Source organism: Sceloporus undulatus, unplaced genomic scaffold (genome assembly GCF_019175285.1).
Source record: "Sceloporus undulatus isolate JIND9_A2432 ecotype Alabama unplaced genomic scaffold, SceUnd_v1.1 scaffold_12, whole genome shotgun sequence".
NCBI classification, from domain to species: Eukaryota; Metazoa; Chordata; class Lepidosauria; order Squamata; family Phrynosomatidae; genus Sceloporus; species Sceloporus undulatus.
In genome coordinates, this window is record NW_024802934.1 from 3,624,605 (window position 1) to 3,640,177 (window position 15,573).

Genomic DNA, 15,573 nt, shown 5'->3' on the forward strand with positions numbered 1-15,573 from the left:
TTAATGGACAAAAAAGCAGATGACCCAAGAGATGGAAAATTACTGAAATTAATTTTTAATTTTAACAACACACTCAATGTTTTCAAGTAGTAACCAACTGCTCTATGCTCCAAGAATATTTATATAAATAATCAGTTGTTTGGGTTTTTTAGGCTATGTGGCCATGCTCTTGAAGAGTTTACTCCTGATGTTTCGTCAGCATCTGTGGCTGGCATCTTCAGAGAATGCTGACCTGGAAGAGAGTGGGTGTGTGTGTGTGTGTCCACACTATGTGATCCTGGGTAAGGAGGAGTGATTCCCGTGTTAATCTGTGTATTGTTCTGTTGCTGATGGCTGGGCCTCAGGGTAGGAGGATATCAGATAAATTACCATCAGTAAAACTGGACTCAAGGGCTACTGAATCTAAATTATTATGATTTCCTTTTCCTCTCTGTGGTGGGATATACTAGGCTGCACACCTAACACCCCTGCTCTGCAAGATGGAAAGATTTTCTAAAGTACTTCTCTTCATGATACAGTTTTGCATAAGTGATCCCAAGAGAAAAGGTTAAAAAACTAAGTACCTCTCACACCTAGAAAGTGTCATGAGGTGTCTACGATTGTTAGAAGATAGAGTTACTCTTCACCTTACATCTGATCTTGAGACATAAACACAATCATTTTAAACTCAAGTAACCTAATGAGCTAAATGTTAAAGAATTATTCCTGAATGAAATTAATCCTAATTACATGAACTGTTTATTCATATAGTATCTAATAATTATGGTTCCAAAACTTAAGATGACAGATTAATCTACTCATTCTTTAAATAATATGTGCAGGTCAATTTTAATCAATGGAACTGTCCACTAAAGACTTTTTTTCAGATGATGGCTGTTATTTTTCACAGTAAATGCCATTTATATATTTCAGAAAGGCACCTATACTGAAACAGTGAACTATAATTATTTGGTCAGTTAAAATCTCTAATGTAATTTGAAAAATGAATGCATTTGTAATTATCAAATTATGCAACTTACTACAAATACACTGCTACCAGACAAATCAAATCAATCAATAAAAAGCATACTAGCATTCTCATACCAGAGGCTTACAACAAAACTAAGTGTCATCTCTCCAGCTTATGTACTGAAGTTTTTATTAGGGAGTTGATTTTTTTTTTTTGTTACTCATCTTGTCAATAATTAATGGCTCTAATTTTCTTAGATGGGGAAAGGAATTAATCTACATGATTACTGCCATGCAAATCAGAATACTGACTTTCTCAATACTTTATCTGTTTTGTCTCATACACTGTTCTGTCTTGTGTTTTCTTAGGATTCCTGGAAGCCAAAATTCTAAGTAAATTTCTCTTTCCCCTTTACCATGAAATCTTACTTGGCTTCACAAATACTGATCCCCAAAGCGGTAACTAGTAGCTGGAAGATATAACATATGCTAGCAAACAGACATGTCTCCATCTTAGCTTACCTTACTCTTTTAAAGGAGAATGATCACTGCAGTGGCTGAAGTACTGAGCAAGTTAGACAAAATGGCTTAAATCCATCAGTCAGTTCCATCCAGAATGCTAACACACAGTGAACCTTTACTGATTTTTTAAAACTATTTTTTCTTCTGTTGTGTGGGAGACATGGGGTGTGTGGTCTAACCTGTCTATCTGCATAGACCCTCTTCCTACACAAATTTGAAGCAAATACTTCAAAATAAAAGACAGATCTGAGACTAATAGCATCCCCTCCCAACTGCATGTTTTTTTTAACCATCTTTGATGAAGAGGCATTAGCCTTCCAAAACTAGCATAATCTATTTTGTACCTTTTGGTTGGTCTCATAAAGGTATCATCACAATGAATACTTTGGAATACATTTTGAGATCCACACAGATAGTCTTGCATTATTCTAGCATTTGTAATATGAGCTATTTTCTAGAGGGGAAAATAATGAATCACAACAATTACTTACACTGAATATCCAACACATACACCATTCTTATCTCTTTTTCCAAAGCTGGATGTTTCACAACACAAGTTATATGTCTTCCTCTAGCAAACCTGGTGGGGACAAGCTTGTATTGACTCTCCACTGTGACAGTTTCATTTGGATACGAAGTTGAAGTGGATTCCATTTCACCAAGATCACCTTCCCAGACAACCTCTGCAGCTGGTTTTCCAGTGGCTGCTGTGCAAATGGCAGCAACTGTTTGATTGGCTCCATCTATTAAAGCATTTGGTCCCTTTGTCAGGCTCACAATTGGTTCAACTATATAAGGGGGGGAAAATGACCGTCAATAGTTGTGTTAATTTTTTCCCTAAGTAAACCTTAAGAGTGGCTTCCAGCATAAAAAAATAAATGCCTCTGACTTCATTTTCTTTATCAAGGTATGAATTCAAGTTATTTCTTGCAGGGTAATTAAAGGTATCAAGTCAAGATATACAAATAGTCCGTTAAAACACAAATATCCATTCAGAGATTAAAAATTTGTTTAAATCCAAATGCAAAATTGCTTTTTAACCTATGAAATACACAGAAGAAACAGGAGACACACATCAAGATGCTCAAAAGATTTTTGTTATATGAATATTCTTAATCATTCATTCAGAGGGATATTTGGAATCAAACAACAACTCTGTGAACCAAGAACTGTCAAACCTTGGATTTAACATGTCCAATAAATAGTTTTGGATTGGCTGGTTAAGAAATTTCTGAAAATGAATTCTAAATAGCCCACTGAAGGAAGCTTTGAGAGTATTCATAGTAAGAAAATTTAACCATGTTTTGGCCTAATAAAACAACCATCTTCTGAGCATCTTTATTCGTATCTTTTTTCTTCTTTGGATTCTGTTTTCTCTGCCCAGTTTTTGTGTTTATCTATAAACAATTTATATCCAATTTATTACCAATTCCCAGTGCTATCAACTAGCCTACAAATGTAGTTTTGACACCAGGCATCTACAGTCATATAACTAGAACAATCCATCCTTTATGAAAGTAAGTTTTGTTGTGTGTCTTTCAGTAATTTCCATTATATGGCAACTCTAACATAAACCTATCATGGGATTTTCTTGGCAAGATTTGTTCAGAAGGAATTTGTCACTGCCTTCTTCTGAGGCAAAAAAGTGTGATTTGCCCAAGGTCATCCAGTGGGTTTCTATGGCCAAGTCGGGTTTTGAACCCTGATCTCCAGAGTCAAAGTCCAATGTTCAAACCACTCTAGAAATATGTTTTACAAGATTATTATGCAGTTACAATTATGACATTATTTTTGCTGACATTAAAAACTTTGCTCACCTTGCAGTCTTCAATGAATAGAATTAATAAAAATGATTTTAAAAAATAGTTATGAGGTATATACTGGTGGGGAAATCAAGCAGAGTTAACAAGAAGTGTGGCTATGGCCTCTCATTATGTTTCACACTGTAATGCACAATTAAGAGCCAACGACAGACCTACTCTTCAAAAATTTCTGGAACCAATTCCACTGTAACACATAGCATGCTATATATGCATAATTACGGAAGTCTAGGGAAAAACACCCCCAAGGCACTCTCTGTCTCACTCACTCAGAGAGGGAAAAAAGGAAGGAAGGTGAGAATCTTGTAGCTTATCAAGCAACAACAACAACAACAACAAATCAAAGGTAAGCAAGCAGGTACTTTATAATATATAATAAGTATAGTAAGACTTCCAGTGCAATCCAATACATGCCTTAGTTAAATAAATGGTTCCACTGAAAATGATGGGACACATTGGTCATCACTTAGATCCCACTGAAAAGCTTGAAATCAGAGAGCACTAATGCAACTTGTATGGATCCAATGCAATTTGTTAAAGTTTGAGATATCAAATAACCAACAACCTTACTTTAACTTCTACTCTGATTTGTAAAGACAGGTTGCTTATCTGTAACTGATTTTTCAAGTGGTCAACTGTGAACTTACATAAATAAGTCATGCTGTGTGTGCATAGCCAGGTTTCAAAACTTTTAGAACTAGTTACTTTGGGGAAAACCAGCTCCTCCGTACCATGCACCTCCAACACCTTCCCAATCTACTCTATTTCAGTTCCCCATATATATGACACAACCAGAAAGAGGCAATGCAGGACTAGGCTGAGGAGGAAGGCATATTGTGTGAATTCACAGAGGACCACTCAAAGAACCAGTTACAAGTAAGCAACCTGTTCTTCTTTATGATCTCTGTGACTCACACAAATGAGTGACTGGTAAGCTACTAACCTAGATAGTAGGATGCAGTATGCTAAAACCAAAGATAACACGGCTTGACCAAAGGATGCTTGGTCACATGAATGTATGTCCAATCTGGTAGAAGGGTGAAATCAGGTGTCAGCTCTGCATATTTCTTCCTACAAGATCGCTGCCAGAAAAGTAGAAAAGCAGCAACCGTTGTAGTAGAATGATTTCGCACAGAAGTAGCAAGGTCATTCTTAGTCAACTGATAAGTCAAGCTTCATTATGGATGCAATCCACCGTGGGAGTCCATTCCACCGATTTCTATGCATACAAACAACCAAAGGGTCTCACCAAGGAATCAAATCCTTCTCCATGAAAAGCAATGGTTATTAGCAAATCTAAGGAGTGCAAAGCCCTGTCCTTGTCTGAAGCAGGATTTGGGAAACAGATGGGTAACTCAACTGTTTGTCATATATGAAACACTAAAGCAAAAAGGGAAAGTCGGGTTATAAAGTTAATCAATCCCAATGTAACTGAATAAATGGAGGATCAGATCCAAGAGAGAAAAGCTCACCAGCCACCTTTCCTGATGAGAAATGCCACACTGCATGAAAACAGATGAACATCACAAGTCGTAAGTGATTCAAAAGGAGAACACATAAACAGAAGGGTGAAGGTTACAAAAGCCTTTGAGAAAACTCTTGAGTGTGGGTGAACATGGAGGTTTGAGGAGGACAAACATAAGCAGACATGGCATCCATGTATACACAGACTGAAAAGGCAGGAAGTCCTGAGTCACTGAATGAGAGCAAAAAAGTATATGCTGCACTTCTGCCAGAAGCCTGAGGGCAGGGAACCGCCTAATTAAAAGATTGTATGTACAGCACTGTGTAAATTTACAGCGCTTTATAAATAAAGGTTAATAATAATAATAATAATAACTTCAACATGATCATGTGAAATTGATTCACTATCCAAAAAATAAAGAAATTTACATCACTTCAGTATATAGGACTGCCTTGTAGGTTTCTTTGTTGTAAAAAGAACATCCCTTGCACAACATGAAAGTATGGAGACAGCTCATGAGCTAAGTTCCAGAATCCAGTACAAAGAAGAGTAGACCCAAGAGGTGAGGGAGACTGACAGGACACTGTAGCAGACAGGGGACACTTAAATGTACTATGGGTAATCAAAGCTCCTCTCTCCTATAGGACAAAGATCAATGGTACTGTGAGATATCATCCCAGTATGAACAATAATTGAACCAGTCTGGTTCCCCATAAGCAAGACGGTTCCATAAAGATTCCAAAGGGAGAAATAGTAATGTGATGTCAGGAAGAGGGAGTACCAATCCTCCTGAGTACAATCCCTACAAACCTTGGAGAAAATGGAGGATAACACTGGGGGGAAACCCCACTGAGAACTGTAAGATGAGACAGATGGGAGTTTGGAATACACAAAACTGAGTTCAAATTGTGTGACTATGGTCTGGTTAAGACAGAAAATTCTTTCCATAACATCTTTCTGAGCCAAGAAACGAGGCCTCCACAAGGTCCTGGTCATCTGGTATGACGTCACTTCTGATGTATTCCACCTGGCCTCAGAATCTGAGGAAGCTAGAATGTGAACAGACATTTAGTGCAATAGGAATTTCAGATAATTCTGAAGGAAGATCAACCATTTGACTCACTGGAATCAAAGACTGAGAAGCCAGGACTGCTGATTGTGAGGTCCAAAGCTTCTTCCTCTACAAGAGTGAGAGTTCTGGATTTTTATTCTTGTGTTTCTTCTTAGCCTTTTCACCCTGCTTGCAACCACACTTAAGAGATACCAAACTGAAGTAGAAGAGGGGTTCTAATGTACCCCACACCTCCGCTGATGGTTCCATTGGCTCCTGAGTGGAACCAATACCAATAGACACTGTGTAGAATGATTTGTTTTAGGCAGCAAAGTATCAAATATTGATCACTGCCTCCCATAACAGCCCCTTCAGTGAGGCAGTTTCTTCAGGTTTGGGGGTGAAGGCATGGCAGTGAAGCCAGCTATCCACAGTACCCAACTAGAGAAGGCAACAGGAATGGCTGTCTTGACTGGTCAATCTTCTGGCCACAACTAAGATGCTTTTTGAAGATGCCCAGAGAGGAGATAAACCTCTGAACAGGAGTAGGACTTCTGACGAATTAAGAAAAACAAAAAATACATGAACAACCAAAAGGAGAACAAGAACAAAACAAACAAACAAACCCTTAAGGAAAATCTATAAGGAAAGAGAAGAAAAAGATTTGAGGGAGAACCAGTTCATGCACTGAGGAAACTACTTCATGTTCTGAGAAGCAGGTTCACTACAATGCTGCTACTGTAGCAGCCCAAAAGGAACTGAGGCAATTAAGCAGGAAGGCACTGGGGACATGAGTGGTACTTAAGGGGTGGAGTTCCCACCAAAAGGACTCACAAGCTCTGAAAGTTTCCAAATACTGTGACTGTGCGGGTGCAGAATGAACTATCTATGGAAGTCACAGAGATGATGATGATGAACTTCTAGGAGTTAAAATCTCAGTCAAGTTTTAAATTATTACAATAGTCTGATTTATGCCTTAAAGAAAGAATGGGCAAATTCTTCACAGCCATTTTTTAGATTGGCCCTTTGAGGCTTCACTCCCCCCTTTCCCTGCCTTTTTTTTTTTTTTTTTAGCATTTGCTCTATTTGTTTGCAGGATGCAGAGGGTGCAAATCTAACTGCAGAAGCATTCATTATAAAATTTTCAAAATGTTCATTACATTCTGTTGGTTGGACCAGATGGATGTTGTGGTCCCTTCTGACCCTAAGATTCTTTGATTTATGGATTTTCACAATAAAATGCCCCACCAGTCACTTATTTTTTTTTAATTTAACACTATTAGAATCATTAACTTCTTTATTTCTTAAGTATGGAAAAATTTAAGCATCCCCATATCCACTCAGTTTTAATTAGTACAATGAAAATTCTAAGGATCCAAATAACTAAAAAAATGTATGATTAGATTTAATTTATGACTTAATTGTTTTAGTGTTATTTTGAAATGGCCTAAGGGCTAATCAATAAACATTCCTATCTGACTTGATTAATATAATTTTAATTAATATGATATTCACTAAGGAATATTATATTGAGTATCTCACTGACCACAGTATATTTTCGTGCTGACTGTAGTACATTTAGCAATTAATATACAGTACTGTAATCTATTTTTTTTAAATAAACCTTCTAGGGAGTACTAAAAAAAAGGCATTTGATAGCATGACATTGGCAGCTAGTAAACATGGAAGCAGGACATATGCTGAACCCTTAAAGACTGCATATGGGTTATAATTTATTTTTATACCAATGATAATGAAGTTCATTTATTTAGAACATTTATAGTATCTTTCATTTAAAGAGAATTTCAGGATGATTTACAATAAGAAGAAATATCAGCTTGGGTCCTAATTAGATGCTGCAAATGAAAGATTTTCCTTGATCACCTACAACAGTGGTGAGGAATGCAGACCATGGACTGCATGCAGACATTTTTGTGGTCCTTGGGATTAAAAAAAAAGGGGGGGGGGGGAGAGAAGGGGATGTTTCTAGGTCACTTCCCTTTGTTAAAAAGCCACCCTGGCCCTAAAATGGCTTCCGGGGAGCATGGCAAAAATGCCCCCATATCCCCCTAGAAAGCATATGATGTCATCTAAAAGCAAAAGATGATTTTATGTGGGTTGTGTTTTGTTTTTTTGTTTTTGGTTTGTTTGTTTGTTTGTTTTTTGCAATAGGACCCTCCAAAGTTTCCTACAGTATATACAGGAGGCAATTTTCATTGATTCTCCACTTGCTTCCTGGGGAGGAGCAAAGTAAGCTGCCAGGAGAAAGACAGCAGATGAAAATTGCTTTTCATAATTCCAAGTGTCCCATGAGTGTATCTCTACTCAGCAAATGTCCTACCAGTATGGGGCAAACCTGGGATTACAGTTAAAATAAAGATAAACATCCAGTGTATTAACTGAAACAGAAAGAGGACTACAAAGAAAAAACAATTGCATTTGAAATACATTAGTGGAATTAGTAAAAGAAGCAGGATTTTCAAATATAAAGTTAAACATACTGTGCTGAAGCACTCACTGAGCTGATCTACAATTCTGTGCAATGGAACTCCATGAATGGAATGCTTTCTGGGGTATCATTAAAGTCTCTTTGCTTCCTTCCTGAAGTCCCTATGACACTAAACATTTATTCTGAAGGGGGCATGCAGAACGAGGGCAGGGGATTTAAGCAGTTATATGGGGCTACAGGGTAAGACAGAATCAGAATAAAGTCACTGCCTTTTTTGTCTAATAAAAATCTTCTGCTAGATCCCAGATTCCTCCACTAGCCCTGTTTCTGTTCAGGGATATGCAAGCCTGGATCCAATTTAACAGACTATCAGATTTAATTCTGATCCTGAAATATTTTAAGTGGAACATTTACAAAATAAATATTAAAAAAACATACCTAATACAGTTACAGATGTTGTTGACTGAGAGTTTCCTAGAGGGAATGTAGCTGCTTTGCATACATATTCTCCAGAATCAGAGAAGGTAACATTCTCTAGTATGATTGATGCATCAGTAAGTGATGTGTTTTTAAGTGATACTCTTCCTTGATATTCTCCTTGAACAGAAAATCCATATTCAGGATGGTGAACAGCAATAGTCGGAGCACTCTTTCCTTGTATCTTCTCCCATGTAATTTGTGTTAATGTTTCATTTATGTCAATTATGCACTTCAGTGTAACATTCTTCCCCCATACTGCTCTCACATGTGGATCAACTACTGGTCCAGCTAAGGCACCTGAAAAAGGGGAAAAGAAAAAGAGGAGGGGGAGAGTAAGAATTAGTTGAGCAGCAGCCACAAATATTGTTCCTACAGAAAAATTTGTTCTGCTAATTTATCCTTTGCATAAATTTACCTTTTGGGTGATGTTTGCATTTCAAAAATGACTTACTAAACATATCATCAATTTTAGCCAAAATTTGCTAAAACTGTTAATATAAAAGATGGAAAATCAGACATGCTGCTTGTTCTATTTATCTCTTTCTATGTATAAATGTCTAGAATTTCAGAATCTAGAGAACAAACAATTCTAGAATACAGTCAGCCATTGGTATCCATGATGTTTATCACACTATACTCTTATAGTGCTACTATTCCACTTTGACTGCTCTAGCTGCCTCCTGTTGCATTCTGGTATTGGCAGTTTTAAGGAGGGATATTTAGAATTCTAAATACCCCTCCTTAAAACTGCCAATACCAGAATGCAACAGGAGGCAGCTAGAGCAGTCAAAGTGGAATAGTAGCACTATAAGAGTATAGTGTGATAAACACCCATGTGAGATCCATTCTGGACCGCTAGGGCAGCGCAGTCTTGCCGTCTGCGGATGCTCAAATCCACAGATGGCAAGTCTGCAGATACCGAGGTCCCACTATACAAACTGGAGTGGGAATTTCACTTAAATGGGTTAGGACAGAGATGGTTAAAACTATAGCCCTTCAGTTGTTAATGAGCTGAACCACGCATCAACCTTAGTCAGCTACCAACTAGTCAGGGACTATGAAAATTCGAATCTCAGCAATCTAGAGGGTCATATGCAATCTGCCAATCCCAGATGATTGGCACAGTTCCCCAATGAAAACCTAGCTCTATTCTTCTGGAAAACAAATTGGGGTTCTCAAAATATTTCATGCCAGACTAATATTAACTTTCTTCTTGATGGATTTACAACCTTGGTAGATCTGGCAAATGGTATGGATGTAGAATACCCAGATTTTTGTAACACTTTTGAGAAAGTTCTCTGTGATATTAAGTTTTAAAAAGATATTGCCAAACTGGACCATCTTCAGTGGAAGATGCCCAAGATGGCAAAAGTTCTGGAAACCAAGCCCTATAATTAACTGCTTAGTGAACTTGGTAAGTTCATCTTGGAGAAGAAGAGATATGATTTGATAGCCATCTTTAAATAGATATAATGTAAAAATGGAGCAAGCTTTCTTTCTGGTGCTCCAGAGACCAAGACACAAACCAATGGATTCAAACTACAAAAACAAAGAAAGGAAGGTAAGACTTAAACATGAAGGAGAACCTCTGGACTGCAAGAGCTGTTTGATAGACTGCCTCAGAGGGTGGTGGACGCTTCTTTGAGGTCTTTAAATAGAAATTGGATTACTATCTTTTAGCACTGATTTAATGATGTGTATTACTGCACTAGATGGTCTTCAGGCACATTTGAACTTTTATGATTCCATTAATTTGTCTATCTAATCAAGAAACAGCCTCCCATTCTTGATGTAGTTCCAACTTAAGGCTATTTTAAACTGCAACCAGTTTAAATGGTAACACATATTTGAAAGACAATTAATTAAAACTAAAAGAGTGAATTTTATCTAGTTAAAGTAACATCTGTTATACAATGTCAGTGTGTTTTAGAAGTTAAATTTCTCTATGTACTGAAGACTAGCAGTGCAGAACTGTTCACCATTTAGAGAAGTGAAATGAGCACAATATATGTTTACTTAGAGGAGCACTCAATGCATACAAAATTTCTGCAGTATCAGGTGGGAGTAGACTTCACAGCTGGCTAGCAGAAACACTTGGCTACCAAGCTGAGTGAAAAGAACATAAAAACAGATTGGAAAGGATTAAGAAGCAAACCTGTAGAAAATACAGCAAAAATAAAACTTATTTATTTTAGGAAGAAAGAGAAAACAGGATGTGGTCAACTTTGAGAGATTTTTTTTTAAAAGCACATATGTAACATGAGCATATTGAAAAGGAAAATTACTAGTAGAAAATAATAATATGAAATAATGAACTCACTACTGGTTTTAAGCAAAGGGCACGAAAACTGGGTCACTTAATACTAAAAATAAAAGAATGTTATTTCCAAAGCACTCGTTAGCTTTTGCTTGTTTTTCCCAATATTGAATTTGGAATTTTATATTGTATATTCAAAGTATTAATGTGAATTGAATATTTGTTTTACTGATGAATGTAGGGAGAGAAATGACTGTTTAAAAAGGCAAAGAAGGAAGAAAACAGAGAAAGGTAAAAGAATGAGTTTAGATAAGAAAGAGAGAAGAAAATAAGAAGACGATGGTATAAGGGAATGGAAAGAAGGGGATATGAAGATTGAAGACAAATGATGCAATGCAAGTATGAAGATTAATTAGTAAGTAAAGTTAGTTAGAATAGAGTTAGAATAGTAGGGAATAATTACTGTAGGTTTATCGAATGCTTATGGAATGTTTAAAGAAATTCAATTGTATTTGTGGTGATGTGTGATTGATAATATTTTAAATGTTCAATTAAAAAAATTAAATGAAAAAAAAAAAAGCAACACATTATGCCACCAGTTTATGTCCCTGAACAGAGGGGGATGGACTCCCAAGAGCAGCACAAGTCTTGTTTTCAACTACACATTTTATCTCAAATATCATTGAGGTTTTATCTCATTTTATCTCAAATATCATTTATCTCAAATATCACATGGATTTGATTCAGTGACACTGAATACAAAGATAAAGGCAATATGGCCACTGAAGTACGAAAACTTATAAAGTTGTTGAGCAAGGTTTTCTCTCTAATCAGCAATCCAAGAACTTTCTTTTTAAAAGGTACTTAAAAGGAGGAACAATACAATCTGCTAGCCCTCTCTAGCCTTCACCTGAACACCTGGAGTGTCATAAACAGCAGAACTCTCTGAGATTTTGGCTTCCGGTTATAGAAGCAAGCATTTTGAATGACCATGTCTAATGGCAAAACCACATCTGATTATAACTTTATCATTGCATTTGACATTCACTTTGTCTTAAAGGCAGATAGCATCACTGGACTGTGATGCTTAAAGGCTTTAGCCATGAGCCCACTGAAATAATCCAGTTCATGGAGATCTGGGAGTTAGGAGAGCTGGACCCTCTGGACAGCATGCACCAGGATACTATTGTTTTACTGTAAACCCAGTTTACTGTGATGTGTAAACAGTCCTAATGCCTCCATTTAAGCGTATTAATCAGTCTGATTAAAGTGAAACCAAAAATAAGCTTCAGATACATTTATATAGTTATCTTCCACAATAAAAAATATGTTGTATGATAATACGGTGCACCCTTCCCTTATGCAGGAATCCATTCCAGATCCTCCCCCCTCCACATAAGGGAAATAACCCATATGCTGCAGCCGCATGGAAAACAATAGGGCTCGTGCCCGCGGTACACGTGCCATTGCCTCTTCTGGCTTGCAGCTTTTAGTGTAAGCTGAACGCCGCATATGGTGTCCTGCATATGATGCATGCGCAGTGTAAAACTGTTCAGGCATTAGAAGTAATGAACACCTACAGAACAGTGATGCCACAGCTAAGAGAAGATTCTATCTTATGGCATGACACATGGCGTTTTCTTCCCACGGCCTCAGTGAGGAGGGGGGAAGCAGAAGCAAGAAAGACAGGAATGAAGGAACATGAAAAAAGGAAGATGCTGGTGTCTGATAGCAACTTGAATGTAGTTTATAGCCTCTGACTTGTAACTAAAGAACAAAAACTAAAAGCAGTACATCATGTTAATGTTACATACTTTCGGCCCTTAGTATCCACTGGGGTTTGGTTCCAGGACCCCATGGATACCAAAATCCATGGATGCTCATGTCCCATTAGATACAGTGGTACAGTAAAATGGTGTTCCTTATAAAAACTAGAAAAATCCAGATTTGCTTTCTCAAAAATTGTGTGCATTTCTGTGTTAATATTTTCAAACCAAGGCTGGCAAAATCCATGCATGCAGAATCCATGGATACAGTGGATAACTGTACTGAAGGGATGAGCTTCAGTTTAAACAACCTAAAGAATTTAAAAGCCTAAAGAATGAAATGATTAAGAAAAACAAACAATTAAGCATGCTTAAAATGTTTTATTAGATATTATATTCAAAAATTCAAACCTTTATTTTGAAATTTCCACTGGAATCTTGGAAATATTTTAGGAGACTTGAACTCAGCATCCTATCTAAAAGGTTTTTTATTTAAATATTTTAAAATACACTACTATTAGCTGTGCTGGCCAAATGACCATAGTAAAGTTATTATTATTACTACTATTAGCAAACTTAGATTGATTTGTTACACAGGCATATATTTTTCCTAGAGATAATAATTTATAAAAAAAAAGTTAATACAACTGTTTCCCAGTTTTACAGATATAGCATGCATTCGATGTGTTACTACCTTGTTTTTATCAAACAACCATGCTTTAAGAAGTGGGAAAATTTTCACAGATTATACAATGGGAATTTTTTTCACTGGATAGCACTCACTGGTTAAGTGGCAATTGCTAAGCAGTCCTGGCAAACAATTACACTGAACACATGCCTCAAATGAAAATCCTATATCTAGTTTGTATGAGCACCCACTGCATTCAGTGGGTCCTTCTTCTACACAGACACAAATTAGTTTGAGCTATGAATGCAACACTATGTTCACACTGTTCCACTGTCAAACATATCATCTGTCTTATAAAAATCACAAGAAAGCAAAATGGCGATGAGTTTTTAAGATCATCATCTGTTAACACCAATGCCACAAAATATTGGTAAAGGCAAAGACATTTCTGATTCTTACTCTAAATTGGTTGATAACACACGCTGGACAACCAGGTCCCATCCATATTTTGTGTAACACCTTAAAATCCCAGCCATCACAATTCGTGGACAGGAATTATATGGGTTGAAGTCCCAGTATCCAGGCAACACCTACTTTTCTATCCCTGATTTAACATGAAACAATTCCTTAAATAACCTGACATCCTGTCAAGGAAAATGAAGCCCATAACACATTTGCTAAGTCTTATTTTAGTTGCCAACAGGAAAGTTGTTAAAGCTAGTAGCAGGTTGGTTGGTTGCCCAGAAGCGCTGTACAACTGTTCTGGTAACACTGCCATCAGAAAAGCTTACCACCACCTGCGCTTCTGAACATTTAAACAAAGTATAAATATATTGTCCCAAGTCCTCTGACAAAACTGAAGGAAAGTCTCTGATCACATTAAAATTAATCTGAAAGAATTTCCTTATAAACAAAAGGTAATACAGTAATGTTAACAGCCTTTAACTTATCCAAACTTCCTGTGTGTGCTAAGAAACGTGAAAGATAATGGTTACAGATTCCAGACCTTATTCTTAACAAGAACCATTTACAGCACTGTAGTTTGATCTCAATGGAAGTAGCATTCTGTGCTCTGAAATATTAAAATTCTATATATCTGTTTGAAAACAATTCTTAACTGAGAGAATTAGATGTAAAATACAAACTCGAGTAATTCTAACATCAAGTACTAAATAATACATAAAACTCAAATCTGGAAAATCACCAAAGCAACTTAAAGTCTACTTTCTTGGATCTATCCATATGGGGATGGACAATTATTTTACAAATGTGAAAAAACTACACCTATGGTTATAGTGGTTTACCATTCAGACTACCTTTTAGCCGTATCCCAAACCAGATTAAAAGTGGGACATTCTCACTGGCGCTGGTTTTTACACACCAGGATTTGGGTTTTGCACACCAGATCTGGGGCACATCCCCCTCAAAGTGAGTTTTCTGAAAGCATTCTTTCCCTTGTTTCTTTTGAGAAAACCCGCTTCTTTCAGGGTGCCAGCAAATGTGAACTTGGCCCTGGTCATGATCAGGTCAAGTTCAGGGGGAGGGATAAAGGCCAGAGGGTGGACAGTGGGCAGAACATGCCTCCCCTCTTGCACCGGTCGCTTTGCAAGCGGCATCTTTTTTTAAAAAAAATTGTGTGGGGGGCAGAATATGCGAATGCTAGTGCTACAGAAGTTTCCCTTTCAAATTTGGCAAATTGATACAATGTGTGAATGCTTTTGCTACATATGTGTATGCAAGGAGATACGGAATTATGGGGTGGCAATCAGAGGGAAAGCAAGAAAGATGCAGAGAGAAAGGAAGGAGAGAGATGGCATTATGGGGTGGCAATCGGAGGGAAAGCAAGAAAGAAGATGCGGAGAGAAGGGAATCTGAACGACCCAAAGGTACGCAACACATGTACATACATGGAGGTTTTTTAATTTGACAAGTTGACAGAATGGTTGTAGGATACATCATCTTTGATGAAAGCAGAAGTAAATTTGATTGACAACAAAGGAGGCTCCATTTTAAAGCGCTACTGCAAATGTGAACTTCAGCAGGGCAAATTACATCGATCAAGGTAAAGGGTAGTGGGAACTTCTTTCCGGGGAGATTCGGTACCAGCTTACCAAATTTGACCCAGTTCCACCCAGGGCAAATTCCCCAGTGAGAATGGGGCCTGAGTAAGAGGAATACTACTGGCCC

General features: G+C 37.2%; 1 protein-coding gene across 5 annotated transcripts in view; it reads right to left on the bottom strand.

Annotated features, from left to right (window-relative positions):
• LOC121917198 (nectin-3-like) overlaps positions 1–15,573 on the bottom strand; it is a 90,230-nt gene that overhangs the window by 45,797 nt on the left and 28,860 nt on the right. For 3 of the 5 annotated variants that reach the window (XM_042442939.1, XM_042442937.1, XM_042442938.1), the window contains exons 2-3: positions 8,694–9,032; positions 1,962–2,258 (exon numbers count right to left, since the gene is read on the bottom strand). In XM_042442939.1, the coding sequence (XP_042298873.1) occupies positions 1,962–2,258; positions 8,694–9,032 (636 nt within the window). The remainder of the gene's footprint in view (positions 1–1,961; positions 2,259–8,693; positions 9,033–15,573) is intronic. The other 2 variants (XM_042442940.1, XM_042442941.1) reach the window with 1 other exon arrangement.